General features: G+C 43.3%; 1 protein-coding gene across 1 annotated transcript in view; it reads left to right on the top strand.

Annotated features, from left to right (window-relative positions):
• LOC120977484 (complement factor B-like) overlaps window positions 1–16,230 on the top strand; it is a 160,659-nt gene extending 144,429 nt beyond the window's left edge. Inside the window, exons 14-18 of the mRNA XM_040405448.1 lie at window positions 1,540–1,619; window positions 4,681–4,784; window positions 5,882–6,014; window positions 6,297–6,346; window positions 15,960–16,230. Of these exons, the coding sequence (XP_040261382.1) occupies window positions 1,540–1,619; window positions 4,681–4,784; window positions 5,882–6,014; window positions 6,297–6,346; window positions 15,960–16,115 (523 nt within the window). The 3' untranslated portion in view covers window positions 16,116–16,230. The remainder of the gene's footprint in view (window positions 1–1,539; window positions 1,620–4,680; window positions 4,785–5,881; window positions 6,015–6,296; window positions 6,347–15,959) is intronic.
• Window positions 16,231–18,630: the final 2,400 nt, after the last annotated feature.

Raw genomic sequence — 18,630 nt, 5'->3', positions numbered from 1 at the left:
TTCAACAATGCCTTTATTGTGTAAAACCAAAATAAATAAACTAAAATAGACATATTAGGTATGATGCGTTTGGAATGATATGCTGTATAACAATATCACCCCGTAAGGTGAATGCTGTAAAAAAATTAAATAAAAGCTGTGCCAAAACAACCAATTTTTTGGTCTACTTGCACCATAAAGTGTAATATTGAAAGATCAATAAATCTTATGTACCCAAAATTGATACCAATAAAAATGTTAACTCTTCCCACAAAAAAATGAGCCTCTACACAAGACAATCGGCAGAAAAATAGAAAAAATATGTCTTTCAGAAAATGGAGACACAGAAACATGATTTTTTTTTAAAAAAATGCTTTATTATGTAAAACTGAAACAAACAAACAAAAAAGTAGACATGTTTGATATTGTCACGTCCGTAACAACCTGCTCTATAAAAATTTCACCTGATCTAACCTGTCAGGTGAACATTTAAAAAAAATAAAAACTGTGCCAGAATAGCCATTTGTGGTAACCATGCCTCGCAAAAAGTGTAGCGATCAAAATTCATATGTACCCCAAAATAGTATCAAAACTGTCACCTCATCCCGTAGTTTCCAAAATGCGGGTCACTTTTTGATTGTTTCTACCGCAGGGTGCATGAGGGGGGCTAGAAATGAGGCATTGTGTCTAAAAAACTGTCGAGCAAAACCTGCCCTCCAAAAACCATATGGCACTCCTTTCCTTCTGCGCCCTGCCGTGTGCCCATACAGAAATTTATGGCCACTTATAGGGTGTTTGTGTAAACTGCATAATCAGGGTAATAGATTTAGAGTTTTCTTTGGCTGTTAACCCTTGATGTGTTAGAGAAAAAAAATTGATTAAAATGGAAAAAGTGAAATTTTTTAATTGTATCTCCATTTTCCTTTAATTCTTGTGGAACACCTAAAGGGTTAAAAAATAAATTAAAAATCTGTTTTGAATAACTTGTTTGGTGTAGTTTCTAAATTGGGGTAATTTATGGGTGGTTTCTGTTATGTAAGCCCCACAAAGTGACTTCATAACTGAACTGGTCCTTAAAAAAGTGGGTTTTGAAACTTTTTAAAAAAAAATTAAGAACTGCTTCTAATATTCGAAATTTTCTCTAAATTTAGGATTTAAAAAATAAATAAAAATAAAGGTGATTTATATTGACTCAAATTTACCACTATCATGAAGTACATAGTGTCATGAGAAAACAATCTCAGAATGGCTTGGATAAGTAAAAGTGTTCCAAAGTTATTGCCACATAACGTGACACATGTCAGATTTCCAAAATTTGGCGAACAATGGCAATGTCCTTAAAGGGTTAAGTAGCCATTTCCAATAATATTTATATGGCTTCATTTAGACACTGGAGAGATGGAAACCCACTGCAGGCGTGCTGGAGAAAGTCTGTATTGAGCAGACAGTGCCATCTATAAGACTAGATAAGTCCTATAAATTTGATTTACAGCTTATTTAAATAGAGTGGAATTGAATATAATTATTTAGAAAGCAAATATATGCTTGCTTTTCCTGCAGACCCATTTGCCTTCCATGCACATCGGGGACATCCTGGGCTTTGAGGAAACTAGGGAAATCTGTAACATGCAGTGATCACGGTGAGTGTCAGAAGGAAGAATTTAACAGAATAGATGTGTGTGCTTCCAGCTATAGACATGGTTTCATGTTTAGGTCCAATATTCTGTTCTGATTAATTTTACAGTAAATTTGCAGTGCCTTGAAAAAGTATTCATACCCCTTGAACATTTCCACATTTTTTTCACGTTACGCCCAAAAACTTAAATGTATTTTATTTGGATTTTATGTGATAGACCAACACAAAGTAGCAAGTATGTGTGAAGTGAAAAATGTGAAAATTTGTAATAAATAAAAATCTGAAAAGTGTGGCGTGCATTTGTATTCAGCCCCTTGTACTCTGATACCCCTAAATAAAATAGAGTGACCAATTCCCTTTAGAAGTCACCTAATTAGTAAATAGAGTCCACCTGTTTGTCATTTATTCTCAGTATAACTGTAGCTGCTCTGTGAAGGCCTCAGTGGTTTGTTAGTGAACATTAGTGATCTAATAGAAAACCAAGGAACACACCAGACAGGTCAGGGATAAAGTTATGGAGAAGTGTAAAGCAGGGTTAGGTTATAAAAAAATATCCCAAGCTCCGAACTTCTCACGGAGCACTGTTCAATCCATAATCCATAAATGGGGGAGAATGGCACAACTGTAAAACTACCAAGATATGGCCACCAACCTAAACTGACAGCCCAAGCAAGGAGAGCACTAATTAGAAGAGCAGCCAAGAGGCCCATGGTCACTCTGGATGAGCTGCAGAAATTCACAGCTAAGGTGAGAGAATCTGTCCATAGGACAACTATTAGTGGTGAACTCCACAAATCTGGCCTTTGTAGAAGAGTAGTAAGAAGAAAGTCATTTTTGAAAGCAAGTCATAAGAAGTCCCATTTGCAGTTCGCCACAAGCCATGTAGGGCTCACAGCAAAGATATGGAAGAAGGTGCTCTGGTCAGATGAGACCAAAGTTTTTGGTCTAAATGCAAAACGCTATGTGTGGTGGAAAACTGACCCTGCACACCATCCTGAAGGCATCATCCCCACAGTGAAACATGGTGATGGCAGCATCATGCTGGGGGATGCTTTTCTTCAGCATGGACAGGAAATCTGGTCAGAGTTGTTTGGAAGATGGATGGAGCTAAATAGAGGGCAATCCTGGGGGGAAACCTGGTAGAGGCTGCAAAAGAGTTGACACTATTCACAAATGCTCTCCATCCATTCTGACTGAGCGCGAGCTACTGTATTTTGTAAAAAGAAAAGAAGGCAAAAAGTTCAGCCTCTGGATGTTCAAAGCTGGTATAGTCATCCCCCAAAAGACTTGCAGCTGTAATTTCAGCAAAAGGTGGTCCTACAAAGTATTGACTCAGGGGGCTGAATACAAATGCACACCACACTTTCCAATGTTTTATTTGTTAAACATTTTAAAAACCATCTATAATTTTTTTTTCACTTCACATATACTTGCTACTTTGTGTTGGTCTATCGCATAAAATCCCCCAAAACTACATTTAAGTTTGTGGGTGTAACATGAAAAAAATTTGGAAAAGTTCAAGGGGTATGAATACCTTTTCAAGGCACTGTAAAGGAATCAGAGTTAATGTTTATGATACAAAGCTCCAAATAATTTGCTTCCCCTCACACAGCCAATTTTGGCTGTCTATAGCTACCACTAGGGCAGTGCTTCTCAATTATTTTCTGTCATGCCCCCCCTAGGAAGAAGAAAACATTTCGCGCCCCCCGCTTGTGGATGACGGACACTTATGGGGGGATCTGTGGATGACGGACACTTATGGGGGGATCTGTGGATAACGGACACTTATGGGGGGGATCTGTGGATGACGGACACTTATGGGGGGGATCTGTGGATGACGGACACTTATGGGGGGATCTGTGGATGACGGACACTTATGGGGGGATCTGTGGATGACGGACACTTATGGGGGGATCTGTGGATAACGGACACTTATGGGGGGGATCTGTGGATGACGGACACTTATGGTGGGATCTGTGGATGACGGACACTTATGGGGGGATCTGTGGATGACGGACACTTATGGTGGGATCTGTGGATGACGGACACTTATGGGGGGGATCTGTGGCTGGCATTGTTACAGGGGGATCTGTGGCTGGCACTGTTATATATGTGCCATCCAGACCCCCCACCCCATAACAGTGCCATCCACAGTGCCCCCCCCCAGCCCATAACAGTGCCATCCACAGACCCCCACCCCTTAACTGTGCCATCCACAGATTCCGTGTGCCCACCGCCGCCGTTTAAAGTTATTAAACATGCCCCCCTCAATCCTAATAGTACCGTATATCCGAATTTCTTCTGTATAATGCCGGCAGGCGGGCCGGGCGGCCGGCGCGTCCCTCAGTGACGTCACTTGTCTGAGCCGCCTGCTTCATTCATAAAGCAGGCGGTGCAGGCACATGACATCACTGAGGGACGCGCCGGCCTGCCTGCCGGCATTATACAGAAGAAATTCGGATATACGGTACTATTAGGAGTGAGGGGGGCATGTTTAATAACTTTTAATTCAATAATACATTTTATATTAGTATACCGGAGGGAGCGGTGGGCCGGGGCTATAGTACAGTGACCGCACCGCCCCACCGCTATTGCCGGCCCCCAGCTCCTCCTCCCAGTCCCTCCCCCGGCCCCCGCTCCGTACATCGCGTCTAGCGCCTGCCTCTGATCAGAGGAAGGGAGATGAGCGCTTCCACAATGGAAGAGCTCATCTCCCTGCCGCATATTACACTGCGAGCTGTCGGCCGTCCGGCGCCCCTGTTGCTATGGCGCCCTGTGCGGCCGCACAGCCCGCACACCCCAAAGGCCGGCCCTGAACGAGCCCCCCTTTACTATTTGAGAAGCACTGCACTAGGGGGAGCTGAATGAAGACAGATTTATTATTGAGTTCAATGGGAGTTGTATTAAAATGTCTTCAGTCAGCTCCCCCTAGTGGTGGGTGGCAGCAGACAAAATCACTAGGTCTACAGTCTAAAGTGCCATTGAGTAGAATGAAAACATAGTAATATGACCAATAAAAATGTAAAAAAAAAAGTCTGAACCCATAAATGTTTTTTATTTTCTAGAAAAGGAAATTCTCTCGTCTGAAGCGTTGAAAGCCATGTTTGTTGCAGAGGAAGTTGAGAATAAATTGGAAAGGAAGAATGTGTTGATAAAGCGAGGGAGTAAGGTAAGAAGAATGAGCAATGAACATGTTCACGCCATATTTTTTACTGGATGTTTTGTGTGGATTACGCTCTCAAAAAACATTCTATTGATTTCTATGCCGCTGATTAGAAGTATCAGCTCTTGGCTGGCATTCTGCACTGATCAGTCCGTGCATCAAAAACAGGTCAATACACCTACGAAACATTTCTCATGCAGAATTTTCTTGAAATGAGCGTCGTATTTTTCAGCCTGTATAAATCATCAAGTGAACATTTCCTTTAATTATTTTGTTTTATTATTATTATTAAAGGTGGAGATTCAGTTTAACCCTTGCCCGACCGTCCGTTGACTTTACGTGTCCGGCCGGTCATCTTCTATCTCTGCACAGCCTTTTTAAAATGTCCCTGCAGAGATTACAGCTGCATGCTAATCGTGCAGCTGCAGAAGCAGGAAGACGGCTGTCAGTGACAGCAGGGCTCCGCATAGAGGAGGCAGGGACTTTTTTCACAGACACAGCGTATACACAGTGCTGAGTGAGCATTCTGTATAGAGAACAGAAAACAGCAATGCCGCTTCTTCCTCTGCTCCCAGCGGTCATGTGATTTCAGGGGCCCTGGACTCTGCCAGAGCTGCTGGGTCTTAGTAGAACCAGATCAGCTCTCCAGTGAGGCTGTACAGTGAATTAAAACATAAAGACAAAAAACACCACCACATGCCATACCGCAGCTTCTAGGCCTCCCTCCCAGTGACCATAATCCATACAACCCATATATCAAAACGACTAATATATAAAGGTGACATAATAAAAGAAAATATTAGATTTTAAAAATATGAAAAATAGACTATTTCCCCCTTTATTTTATATTTCCATTTTATAAAAAAAAATAGACAAAAAATACTAAAAATGACATAAAAATAAAGCCCCATGTATCACTGAATAAAGGCACAAAAAATATTTACATAACTGAATAGAAAAAAAAGTTATGGCTTTCAAAGAATAATGTACTAAAAAAATGGAAGAAGTTGAAAGGCCCGATCTTGAGCTGGTTAAGGATGTAATTTGCTTTGTACAATAAACTGTTTCCTTTTTGACATGGCAACTTCTCTTCTCCTCCACAGAGACAAGCCTGTCTAGATGATACAAAAAAAATTGATAAATTCAAGGATATTCCAGACATTAGAGACGTTGTGACTGACAATTTCTTATGTACGGGGGGAATAGAACCTCAGGTGGATCCACAAACCTGCAAAGGTAAACATTCATAGTCTTTTGTTTCAGAACTTACTTTGGTGTGTTCATGACCACAACCCACTGGTAATTTAGTATAATTTATTACCAACTGCATCCCGCATCACCTCCCTACAGCATTAGGGGGAATGGGATTAAGGAACACCAAGAGGAGGGCTTTACATACTCATGAGTGGCAGCTTGGGGACAGCTGGAACCCCTCAATTGAGAAATACTTGGTCATTATTGGAAAAGGCCTAGTATAACCATAAGACCAGCGTTAAATGTCTTTTTGTCTTATTTAAGGTGACTCTGGAGGTCCTGTTATTGTGCAATACAAGCAACGCTACATTCAGGTAAGTGACTTTCATATAGAAGCTCATCTCTTTGCCCTTCAGGTTTTAGGGCTGGGTTTGCTACATGTTGGGTCTATTGTCCACCATACTGTAATAGGATTTCAAATGGGAAAACCAAATGTTCGCTGCATGCCTAGAGGCAGCCTCTACGGTCTATGGAGAGGGAGGCATTGGCCCAAGTTGGACACACCTTCTGTTCCACATGGCTCCCTCTCTTCACAGCAAACCATGGAAGGAACATCCAACCCCAGGGTCATACTTCCCTCTACTCCACTAGGGGTGAGTGAAAAGATGCCATGTTCTCTTCTCATGGCATTGGGTGGGTGTAAACTAGAAACCAGTGAAAAGTCCTGTGAGAAACACTCCTAATTATGAACAATCTTGACCCAAATTTTAAAGTTTTTATAAAGCACCTTAATAGATCCAATATAATAATATTATCCATCCCTCAAAAAATCACACAACTAAACTCCAGGTACAGCAATTGTAGTAAGAAAAGAGTCCACATTCTTTAAAGTACACAGTCACAAATAAAATACTATTGCACTCGACCAGTGTTCACATTGGAATAACAGGAGAGACGTTCCACTTCACGGTTTGCTCTAGGAATAAATGTTAACATACAGCTCCATTCTGTAACACAGTCGGTCGGTCAGTTATTCTGATGAATGATGACACAGATTATTATTATTTATTTTAAAGCGCCATTAATTCCATGGTGCTGTATATCCAGACAAGGTTACACAAATATAAAAATATAATAAACAAGAAACTATTAACACACAGGTACAAAAGGGTAGAGGACTCTGCCAGCAAGAGATTACAATCTATAAGGAAAGGGGAGAACACAGTAGGTGAGGGTAAATGCTTCTCATGTGGCTGTGTGGTGCAGATGGTAGGCTTTCCTTAAAAGGTGGGTTTTCAGGTTACTCTTGAAGGTTTGGATGTTGGGGGAGAGCCTAATGTGCTGGGGTAGAGAGTTCCAGAGTAGGGGAGAGGCATGTGAGAAATCCTGTAGTCAGTGGCGTACACACAATCCATGGGGCCCCGGTGCAAAACTGAACAATGGGGCCCCTCTCCCCGTCGCCGCCCCCCCCAACCTCCCTTCACCCCCAAACCGCCTACCATTGACCAAACATGCCTCCCAACAGTACCACTTTGTGCAGGACAGGCCGATTTTGGATGGCAATCCTGCTGTCCTGCCAAGCTCTACCTCTGTGCGATTCGCCAAGGGCAAGAGCTGGGAGGTATGTACATTTTGTGTCATTAGAAGCACGCAGAATGAAAAAAATTATGTAGCAGAGCTGGTTTTATCATGCATTTCTTTTGCCTTCATATGGTAAAATACTTCATTGGCCTATCAATGGCTTCATAACTAAGGCTACTTTCACACCTGCGTTAGGTGCGGATCCGTCTGGTATCTGCACAGACGGATCTGCACCTATAATGCAAATGTATTATATAGACTAGTAGCTCAGAATTGCACCAATATCCATTTACTATTACTGCCAGAACATGTTGGGTGTAGTAGTTTCAGCCCAACTGGGCAGTCAGAGGTTGCAGGCTACAGAAATATAGCAGAGCTAGTTATAAAGCCAGCCCCTGCCAGCCCCCATCAGATCCTACTCTGAGTCTACTCTGAACTCACTCACCATAAATGTGGTGAGCAATTATGAAGACCTTTTTTTTTACAAATCTTATCTTCACTTCCGGACCGGCACCGGCTTCTTCGCGCTCTCCCGAAAGATTTTCCGGCGCCTTCTCCCTGCTGCGTCTAGGCGTTGTTGTGCGCCTGCGCAGCCTAGGGAAATGTCATGTCCGGTGCGGCCGCCCAACAGGAAATGACGAGGCATGCCACACCCGTACGGGGAGGAGAATCAGGGGGAGGAGACTCAAGGAGGGTAGGGCTGGCCTGGCCTGGCACTGCAGCGCAGAAACGCAACACTGGGCGGCGGGCCCGGGGTAGGCGGCCGGGCCCCCTGGAGTGCCGGGCCCCGTCGCAATTGCGACCCCTGTATGTACACCCCTGCTTGTAGTCGATTGTGTGAAAAACAGATGAGAGGAGAACAAAGGAGGAGGTTGTGAAGAGGGGACAGGTTGTGGACAGCCTTACATGTAGTTGGGGAGTGGGGAGCCAGTGAAGAGATTGGCAAAGGGGGGAGGCAGAGGAGAAAGGAGGGAATAAGTGGATTAATTGGGCAGCAGAGTCGAGAATAGATTGGAGAGGAGCGAGAGTGCTGGATGGGAGGCCACACAGGAGGATGTTGCAGTAGTCCAGACGGGAGATGACGAGAGCATGCACTAGTATTTTAGTTGACTCAGGGGTGAGGAAGGAGCGAATACAAGAGATATTCTTAAGTTGGAAACGACAGGTGGAGGTGGGTTTGGATGTGTGGCTTGAAGGACAGGGCAGGATCAAATGTTATCCCCAGACAGCAGACCCTCAAGTGTGGAGAAAGCGTTGTGCTATTAACTGTAATGGACAGGTCAAGTATTGGGGCTGAGTGACATGGGGGAAAGACAATGAATTCAGTTTTCTCCATGTTAAGTTTTAGGAAGTGGGAGAAGAATAAAGATTTTTCCGTAACCTTCATAAAAGTGAGTTGACATTGAGTAGATGGGTCTTCAGGGATTGAAGTAGATGGAGGTATTGTCAAAGCAGATAGATGTTCGTAGTGACCATACTGGTTGATGAATACTTTCTTCCACCTGTCATCCTCCTTAATTTGGATCAGATCATAGGCTCCACGAAGATCCAGTCTGATAAAAAATTAAGCCCCTTGGATCAAGTTAAAAAGCTTGGAGATAAGAGGTGGTGGTTATTGGTCTCTCCATGACCTTTTTCAGACCATGATAATCTATACAGGGTCTCAGAGATTCGTCCTTCTTCAATAAGAGGTATGCTGCTTTGGCCGGCAAGAAACTTTTCCAGATGAAGGCTCTCTTTAGGTTTTCGTTAAAATAAGGTGACATTGCCTTTGGTTTTAGGCAGAGACAGAGGATATACCCTTCTTCTGGGAAGCTCAAGACCAGGGAGTGTTACACAGAGGGTGTGGAACCACTGTGTCAATGGGACAGATTTGACTTGGGGTTACGCCTAAGAGCCTTAATTTGCACCCCTCCCTGGTTTTCATCTTTTAAACCCTATACAAGGATCTGGACTTTGCTTAAGGGGAACAACCAGGCCGCTATCTCTTGGAGTAATCTCAGTTAGGTTGACAGCTGACCCATGGGGAAGTCAATAGAAAGTGATAGTTGGGGACAAGCTCAGATCAGGGGAGGCAGAGTATGTGCAATCCAAAAAACAGTTCAAGGTCTGGGCAGGCAGTCCAGGGTCAGTACAGAAATCGGGCAGGGGTCAGAACAGGCAGAGAAGGGTGAAATCTGGAAAACAGGCAGAAGTTGGTACTCGTCTGACAAAGTATGACAGCACACCTAGCAGAACACTAGAGAACTAGGAACTTAATGCTCAGGCCCCTTCCTACACTGGAAGATCCTGTAAGTACCCCAAGGTTGAAGACTAGTGTGTACTTGCCCTTTATGAGCTGGAGGAGAGCGGGCTGCCGCTGCCACAAGGAAAATTGGAATGGGATAATCAAGGGGATGATGTTTCAGTAGAGTCTTCACCCTTTGTTTAGATCAATATACATAAATACATCACAAAAATCCAGATAAGGATTTTGAATTGTGGATACAGATCCTAATGGAAGAGAATGAAGATGATTTAAGCTTGGGAAGCATTAATGGAAGCAGAAGGTACTCCAGTGATTGATCTGGGTGAATAACCAGTCAACAGATGGGGAATGACGCCTGAGCCAGGGCATACCCTAGAGTACTGGACTGCTGGTGTGAGGTAAGACCAGCAAGGAAATATTTTCAGAATAAAGGGCATCCACTTGAATATGAACTGGACCCATATGGTAGACAACATGGCCCAGTAAAAATGGAGATCTATCAATGGGAATTAAATAAACAGGATTTTGAAGTAACAGCAGAAGAATTTGAAGTATATTTACCAGGTTAAAATTGATGAATCCAGGATCTTGTAAAGCCATAAAATGAACATTGGTCTTGTTATTTTGAGTGGCAGCCACCAGAAATTTGCCATCATAGCATGTAGCAGTTAGGTATAAGATGATGTCCCAACGGTCACCTAGTCCCAGTAGTTTTCTGACATCTTTGGACATACAAGACAGTTGCAACACTGGGGATGTTCTTTTCCGCAATACAGAAATAGTCTGGGGGGTTAGCTCATTGCTCCTTTCTTGTGGAGTTAGGACAAATCAACCCAATTGCATGGGCTCAAGACTAGAATGTCGACAGATATATTCCCTTTCAAAATACCTTTCTCAGAAACGGAGGACCACTTTAGAAACAAGGAAAATTAAGTCATCAAGGGTCGTGGGGAGGTTGTGACCTGCCAACTTATCCTTAATGTATTTAGACAATTTAGAGAATATTGCTGACAAAGAAGAATCAAGCTGCAGCAGAAGTCCAGCTGGGTTCTTCAAAAATCCCAGCCTGCTTCATTTCTGCACCACCTCATTTACTGTAAGGGTCCATTCTCACGTCCGCTTGAATGGGTACGCATCCGTTTTTTGGAACCGGTGCAAACCCCTTAATTTTTAATTGGGCCGGAAAAGATGCGGACAGCACACTATGTGCTGTTCGCATCCGCGCTTCCGTTCCGCACTTCCGCAAAAAAATAGAACATGTCCTATTCTTGACGGCAATTGCGGACAAGAATAGGCATTTTCTATGATAGTGCCGGTCATGTGCGTTCTGTGTCTTGCGGATACGCAATTTGCGGACCGCAAAACACTTGCGGACGTGTGACTGTAGCCTCAGCGTGACTTTTGCAATCTTAATGTTACAAGACCACAAGTCATTGCATAGTCCTAGCCTAAAAATGGTCTGTGAGTGTGCCAGTCCAGAGCTGGAATGGAAAAAGGATAGAGATTAGAGAGTTGCTGTTGCAGCAAGCCCCTGAGGAGCTGGAGCAGAAAATAGCAGTAGTTTTGGCTCAGGCTGTTACAGTCAATCATGGCGGCTTTCATACTGTTGCTCCCTAGGACCCATGCAGTGGAACGAGGGCACACCCTGGCTTTGGGGCTCCTGCCTGATAATAGCTGGAGTGCCTGTGATGTTGAGTGTTTGTAGGGGGTGCAAGACAAGGTCCGTAGAGTACAATAGCCAGAATATGGTGCAGGAGTCAGTAACAATTACTTTTAGAATGATCCTTCACAACGTGTTGAGACACAAATTTTTTGAATTTTTCAAATGATCTCTAGGATCAATGGCTGTCTCTAAATTGACACGTGTGATGATGTGTTTAAAATAAAACGTAAAATTTATTGTATTAATTGATAAAATGCTTAACATAACACTCACAATTAAAATTATCAGCTCAGCTTGTAATCTGTATGATGTTTTTTGTTTTAAGTAAACTTCAGAGTTATTAATTTTTAGCGTCTTGGGGGTACCTCTTGGAGGTGCTGCCAGCTATCTAATATTATAGTATATATATAAAAGCTCTGCTTTGGCTGCTTTATAATTAGCAGCCCCTGCTCGTGCTGTGCTGCTCCAGCTCTGTTATACCACTATTTTGTGGTCCGTCACAGGAGTTGGCTACCTCTCCCTCCTATCTATTACTAACTGGTAGCTGGCGTGCTCTCCTCCTCACTGTCCCCTGTCTGACTGCTTAACTGGTGGTCATAGTTATAGAGCTTTACAAGCTGATGCTGTTTAAAACGAACACTTTACAGGACACTGCCCCCCGACATGTTTCGCCAAATAACTTGGCGTCTTCAGGGGAACGGGCAGACTGCTCCTGTAGTGGGCGTGACCGGAGCTTTTATAACCTTCCTCCAGTGATGTAATTCATTTGTATCCACTCAGGATACATTTCGCTATACCGTGATGATCTGGAACCTATCAGGGATTGACTACTATAGTCACCTCGTCTCCGCCTCTCTCAATAGTCCAATCGGATTCTTCGTTTCATTTTGTTCTTTGCGCATGCGCCTGTTACGATGCTGGCGCTGGCGTACGATGGCAGGCTTATTTGCGCATGCTCAGGGACTTAGAACTATGCGCTCGCATTGCTGAGCTGGACCGAGGATCTATTATCCCTCTATGCGCTTGCGTGGCTCCTCTAGCTCATTTTCAACTATAATGCTGATCCTAACTAGGTGATCTGTAAGATGAATGGGTGATTAGATATGAAATTATAGACATCGCTACACCCTTTTTGCTAGTCTGCAACTATACACGTAGATAGTGTGATTTTTATATGCGATGTTTATCTTTATTTCAACCAGTGCTCTACTTTTCCTATTATCAACGGTTACTGCTTTGTTCAATTTTTGAAAATGAGTCTTTAATGTTTTTATTATTGATCAATAATAGTTATTGTTTGGTAGTTATGCATGACCAGCCTTTAACATATATCTGACTATTAGCTCTTATAGTGGACCTAGTTGCTTACTATCTATACATTCTCTACTTATTCTAAACTATTCATGGATTTATATACACTTTAAGTCAGTAACAAGGCCATTTGTAGCAGAACAATCATCTCTGTTTACTTTAGTGTAAAATAGGAGTTTTAGTACATCCAATTATAGCAAAAACACTGCTCCAATTGTAGACGGTGCAATTCTTCCCCGACAACAATGTACAGATTTACGCATGGATGGGAGTTATGGCCTTCTTGCGTCTCTATATTTCTCAAGTTTCTTCCTGCAGAATCTATAGTGGGCAATTGTACTCTTGTAATGGTGGCAGTAATGTTCACTTAGGGATACAGGGTTTTAGAGTTACAGCTGGCCAGGTTGTGTCCAGGTGCATAGAGCGCCTTAACGATGTACTTCAAGGCAGTAAAGTATTAACAGCTTTATTAGCAGCTTACTTTACTACTCCATTGCTCGGCCATGCAGACTCTAGGTTTTCGACTTAAATTTTTTTTTTTCTATCTCCCTGTATCTCAACGTAAAGGTCTCCATCTTGGTAAGTCATGCAGAGATGGCATAACACAACTGCTCACTTCCTCTGAAAACTCTGAACTAATTTACAGTTAGGGATAGGACCAGCCCACACCTACCATTCTACAAGGACTGAGCCAGGATTGTTACCCTGGCTGTGCCATCCATCCATGGTTATGCTGGGTGCAAAACAAAGTATAACATTACATTACACGGCCGTTGTTTTGGTCCGCATCCGAGCCGCAGTAAGGCTACATGCACACGACCGTTCCCTTTTTTGCGGCCCGCCAACTGTGGATCTGCAAAACACGGATGTCGTCCGTGTGCATTTCGCATTCACTTCAATGGGGCCGCAAAAGATGCGGACAGCACTCCGTGTGCTGTCCAGATCCGTTGCTCCGTTCCGTGGCCCCGCCAAAAAAATATAACCTGTCCTATTCTTGGCCGCGCTTTGCAGAGAAGAATAGGCAGTTATATTAAAGGCTGTCCGTGCTGTTCCGCGAACGCACACGGACGCCATCCGTGTTTTGCGGATCTGCGGTTTGCAGACCGCGAAAACTGAACAGTCATGTGCATGTAGCCTTACTCTGGGGTTCTGCAGGGCTAAATCCTCTGAGTGTTCTGCAAAACAATGGGCATCTTGTGTAGAAGGGTAGTCAGGATTCCACAAAATGAAGTGACGTTTTGGCAGTAAGGACCTGTGGAGACAATATCTGAACTAGGTTACTGGTGCACACCAGGGAATAGCATCTCAGAGACCCATGGCGGCAGAGTAAGGTGAAATGATAGACGGCTGTGTCATCATCATGAATGTCATCTAACGGAGAGGCCGGCTTACAAACTAGCAACTTCTTGGCCCCATTGCAAAATCTGTAACAGGGCCCCTACTTACCATGCTGAATATGTAATACTAGTGTCCTCTAATGTAGCAGAGGAGCCTTTGGGGAGGCATCAGGGACCAGCCATAACTGTTACCACTGCACCCTCTGTAGAAGTGATCCTGGCTGTCTTCATACGCACATTGAAAGGTCTAACATTTAGTAACCCTTATTACACTATCGTTCCAGCAAAATTGACCCTCTTAAAACTTAACTTTTACTTAGTTATTATCATAAAATAGTACCACGTCCGTGGTTCACCAGTGAATATCTGTGAAACAAATGATAATCAAAAAAATATAGTAATAGGTACTTATACAGGGTAACCAACCATTGATATGGTTATGATGGTTGGTGTACACAGGGCAGTGATGGGGAGTATTGGAGTGTCTATCCTATCCCTGCACTCACCCTTTGTAAAGCCTCAGCCCAAGGACGTCCCCTGGTGGTGGAGACTCCCTGTCCTCGAACCTGGACTGGCTGCCCTACGTACACCCTCCTCTCAATGACCAATATTCCGGTAACCCGTATAAAAGACGGATATAACTTGTGTCACAGGTTAATTATCGCCTGCATTGACAACAGCCCATGTAGATGGAAAAACATATGTTGTGAAGGTGTAGGTCCCACCTATGGCACCATAAAAAGCCCCTCGGAGGCGTCAAGATAGTTATACGCTCCCAGGCTTATTAGAACAAAAACCCTGACGCGTTCCCCTATTTTTAGGTTCATTAGGGGGTAAATAAACAGTCATGGGTAAACCGTCATAGTAGAATCAAGATAATTATGATATACTTATGATACTGGTGGAGGATACAGGACCAGATAGCGCAGATACTGATAGGTGCAAGGACCCAAGGGGACCAATCAGATACATCCCACCTGTGGATGGAAGGTAGAGATGTATCAGGGTAAAGACTTAATCCTAATTATAGTTATATCCCCTACTTTTTATAACACTTACTTAGCGTCAGACACGGTCATATGTATCAGGAGCCCATTCAGATAGGGACCAATAATGTGTCCAGAACTGTAAAAACATATAGTATATAAAGCTCCAATGCAGACCAAAATTATAACTTGCCAAGTTCAGTTAAAGGGTCCTTACTCACGCTCCCTTGCGCTCTCGTATCGTCCTGTTCCTCCAGAAGGTCACACACTATGTTATTCACTTCCCTAAATACCCCCTTACCAGCTGTTTTAAATTGGCGCTTAGTGGAACGCCAAACAGTCACTTTCGGTCGCGAGGTGCTTCCTAATGCGTCATATCCGGTCCTTGGAACGCATGTGGCCGTCATATCCGGTTTAGCGGCCACAGAGTTCCTAGTTTGTTATATTCGTTGCTAGGAAACCGGACACCTCGCTTCCGGACGTCGCCTCGTTCATTTAAGTATACTTAATCTTCACTGGACAGCCGCTCAAAAGTATAACCAAATAACTTGTTTTGAAGTTTACATACATATCAAAGCATAGTAGCCCAGTTTAAAGAATATTTGATACGGTTCCGGATCCCCAACATGTAGGTACTTATGGTATCAGAGCCGTATCAAATATCATGAGGATGCGTATTTGTGATTAACCATGTGTATGACAGACGTTTTATTGGAATACCCCCATGCTCTGCTGGAGTGCCAGAGGAAGCACTTATTATTTATTACATATTACACTATGCTCTCTTTGAGCTTTTGTTAGTTTTTGTAAGGTTCAGGTGTTTTCTATTTGCACTGACTTCATTACTTCTTTACCGTTTAGGTGGGTGTTATTAGCTGGGGGACGATCAACAGCTGTACGGGGCCCAGAAGAAATAAAGGTCCGGTGTCGGCGCTGTCTCGGGACTTCCATACTGACCTGTTCCACATGTTGGATTGGATAAAGGAAAAGGCGTATGAGTTGGAATTCTTGGAATAAAGCTTCCAGGCGATGGCGCCGTGCTTCAGAGAGCTTTCGGAAATGTTACGAGCAATCATCTGCACAAATACAATAAATGTACTACTGAAATTATATGAAATTACCTCTGACCCTATTGACCCTCTGACTTCCTAATGATATGTAAGATTTATGCTCGTGTATAATAAGTAGTGCAGTCAGTAGGTGGCGATGTTGCCTGCTTCTGATACAAGAGCTATAATCTGATTGGCTCCTGTCGGTAACACCCCCGCTTATTCTCTGAACTAATGTTTATCACAGAGGCCCTATATTACCTGTTTTTTTTATTAATTTGTTTTTTCCCAGTTATTTAGAGGATCATTTCTGACAAAAAATAAATAAATAAAACTTCAGTTTTGCCTGGAAGATGTATTTTAATCACCAATTAGAGATGAGCGAATCAAAGATGACGAAGTGGACGTCGATCCGAATTTCAGGAAAAATTCGATTCACACCGAATCCGAATTTTCTCACGCTTCATGGTAACGTCTGTGAAGGTTCTCATTTATCCAGGTCATGGTATATCTGTAAAGAATAAATCAAGGCAACTGGACTTACTGTAGATTTCTTGAAAACGTTTCACTTGTTCTTCCAGCGAGCTTTCTCAATTCTGAGTGACTGTACAAGAATTCTCTGGGAATAAATATGTAACTAAATCAACATCTGGTAATTATACCCAGTATGGGGTCAGAGGTCATTATACCCAGCATGGGGTCAAAGGTGTTAATCCCATTATCCTAATTGGAGTCAGTAGGTGATAATGACCTCCCAGAAAAAGGTGTCAAGACAGCATTGTCTTGACACCTCCGCCTCTATTCAAGCTTGGCTTCTCAATTTTTACGTAGATGGCCTCCTTCACACCTCGTTTGTACCAATCAGCCTCCTTATCCAAAACACGTAGTTGACTGTTTTCAAAGGTGTGACGGCTGAATCTTGACCAGAGGTTTTGGCTCTTCTATGCTGAGCCATACGCTGATGTAGTTGTTGTTTTGTTTCACCGATATACAGTTCTGAGCATTCCTCATTGCACTGGACTGCGTACACAATGTTGTCCATCTTGTGTTTAGCCGTTGGGTCTTTTGGGTGAACCAGTTGTTGCCTCAGTGTGTTGCTGGGTTAAAGGCAGACAGGGATGTGATGTTTATTAAAAATCCTTTTGAGTTTATCAGACACCCCAGCTACATATGGGATAACCATATTCTTGCGTCTGTCATGCTTCTCGCTCTCACTGGTAGTCTTGGTGCTCTTTCTTCTCCTTCCTTCTGTTTTGACAAAGGCCCAATCTGGATACCCACAAGTTTTAAGTGCCCCTCTGAGGTGTTTGAATTCCTTCGCCTTGGCTTCTGTGCTGGTGGGGATTTTCTCTGCCCGGTGGTGTAGAGTCTGGATGACTCCCAGTTTGTGGTCTAGAGGATGGTGGGAATCAAATATCAGGTACTGGTCTGTGTGTTGTTGGTTTTCGATAGACCTCTATTCCCAGCTTCCTTCCCTCTTCCACTGTTATAAGACAGTCCAGAAACGCCAGTTTGTTGTTCTGCATATCTTCCCGCGTGAAATTGATGTTATGATCCACTAAGTTGATGTGATCGGTGAAAGCCTGTAACACTTGTTTATGAATTTTAACCCAAGTGTCATCAACATATCTGAACCAATGACTCAGTGTAATTCCCATGAAAGTGGTCAGGGCTTTCCTTTCTACTTCCTCCATATACAGGTTCGCTACAATAGGTGAGACTGGCGATCCCATAGCACAGCCATGTTCTTGCTTGTAGAATTTGTCCTTATATTTGAAGTAGGTGGTACTCAGACAAAGGTCCAGTAAGGCACACACTTGGTCTGGGCTAAGTTCTGTTCTGCAGCCTAAGGTGTTGTCTAGTAGCAACTGTTTCCTGACTGTTTCAATTGCCTCCGTAGTGGGTATGCAGGTGAAGAGGGATGTAACATCATAGGAGAACATTGTTTCTTCTGTGCCCAATACCAAGCTCTGGATTTTAGTGGTGAAATCCTGAGAGTCCTGTATGTGATGTTGTGTGTTTCCAACCAAGGCGTGCTAGGATTCTGGCACATTGTAGGTCACAGAGTTGATGCTGCTGACAATTGGCCTGAGAGGGGTCCCATCCTTATGTATCTTAGGAAGTCCATAAATACATGGAGGGGCTTCCCCATGTATTTATTTATTTACTGTAGAAATCTACAGTAAGTCCAGTTGCCTTGATTTATTCTTTACAGATATGCTTCGTGGTAACAAATCACATTTTTCCCTAAAATGGCTGCTGCACATGTTAGGACTTGGAGCAAGGAACTCTGGGAATGAGGGGTCACCCACAATGCCATGGATGCAGCCAATCATAAGCCAGCCAGCCCTGTGATGTCACAGCCCTATAAATTGCCAGTTTACTTAGTGCAGGGAGAGACGTCAGCAGGCGCTAGGGACAGTGCTAGGGAAGACCTTAAAACTTTTATTTTGCTGTAAAGAAGTTCAGGGAATGGATAGGGA

Source organism: Bufo bufo, chromosome 8, assembly GCF_905171765.1.
Source record: "Bufo bufo chromosome 8, aBufBuf1.1, whole genome shotgun sequence".
In the NCBI taxonomy this organism is placed as follows: domain Eukaryota; kingdom Metazoa; phylum Chordata; class Amphibia; order Anura; family Bufonidae; genus Bufo; species Bufo bufo.
The sequence above is the reverse complement of the archived record's forward strand: the minus strand, read 5'-3'. Positions and strand labels throughout refer to the sequence as shown.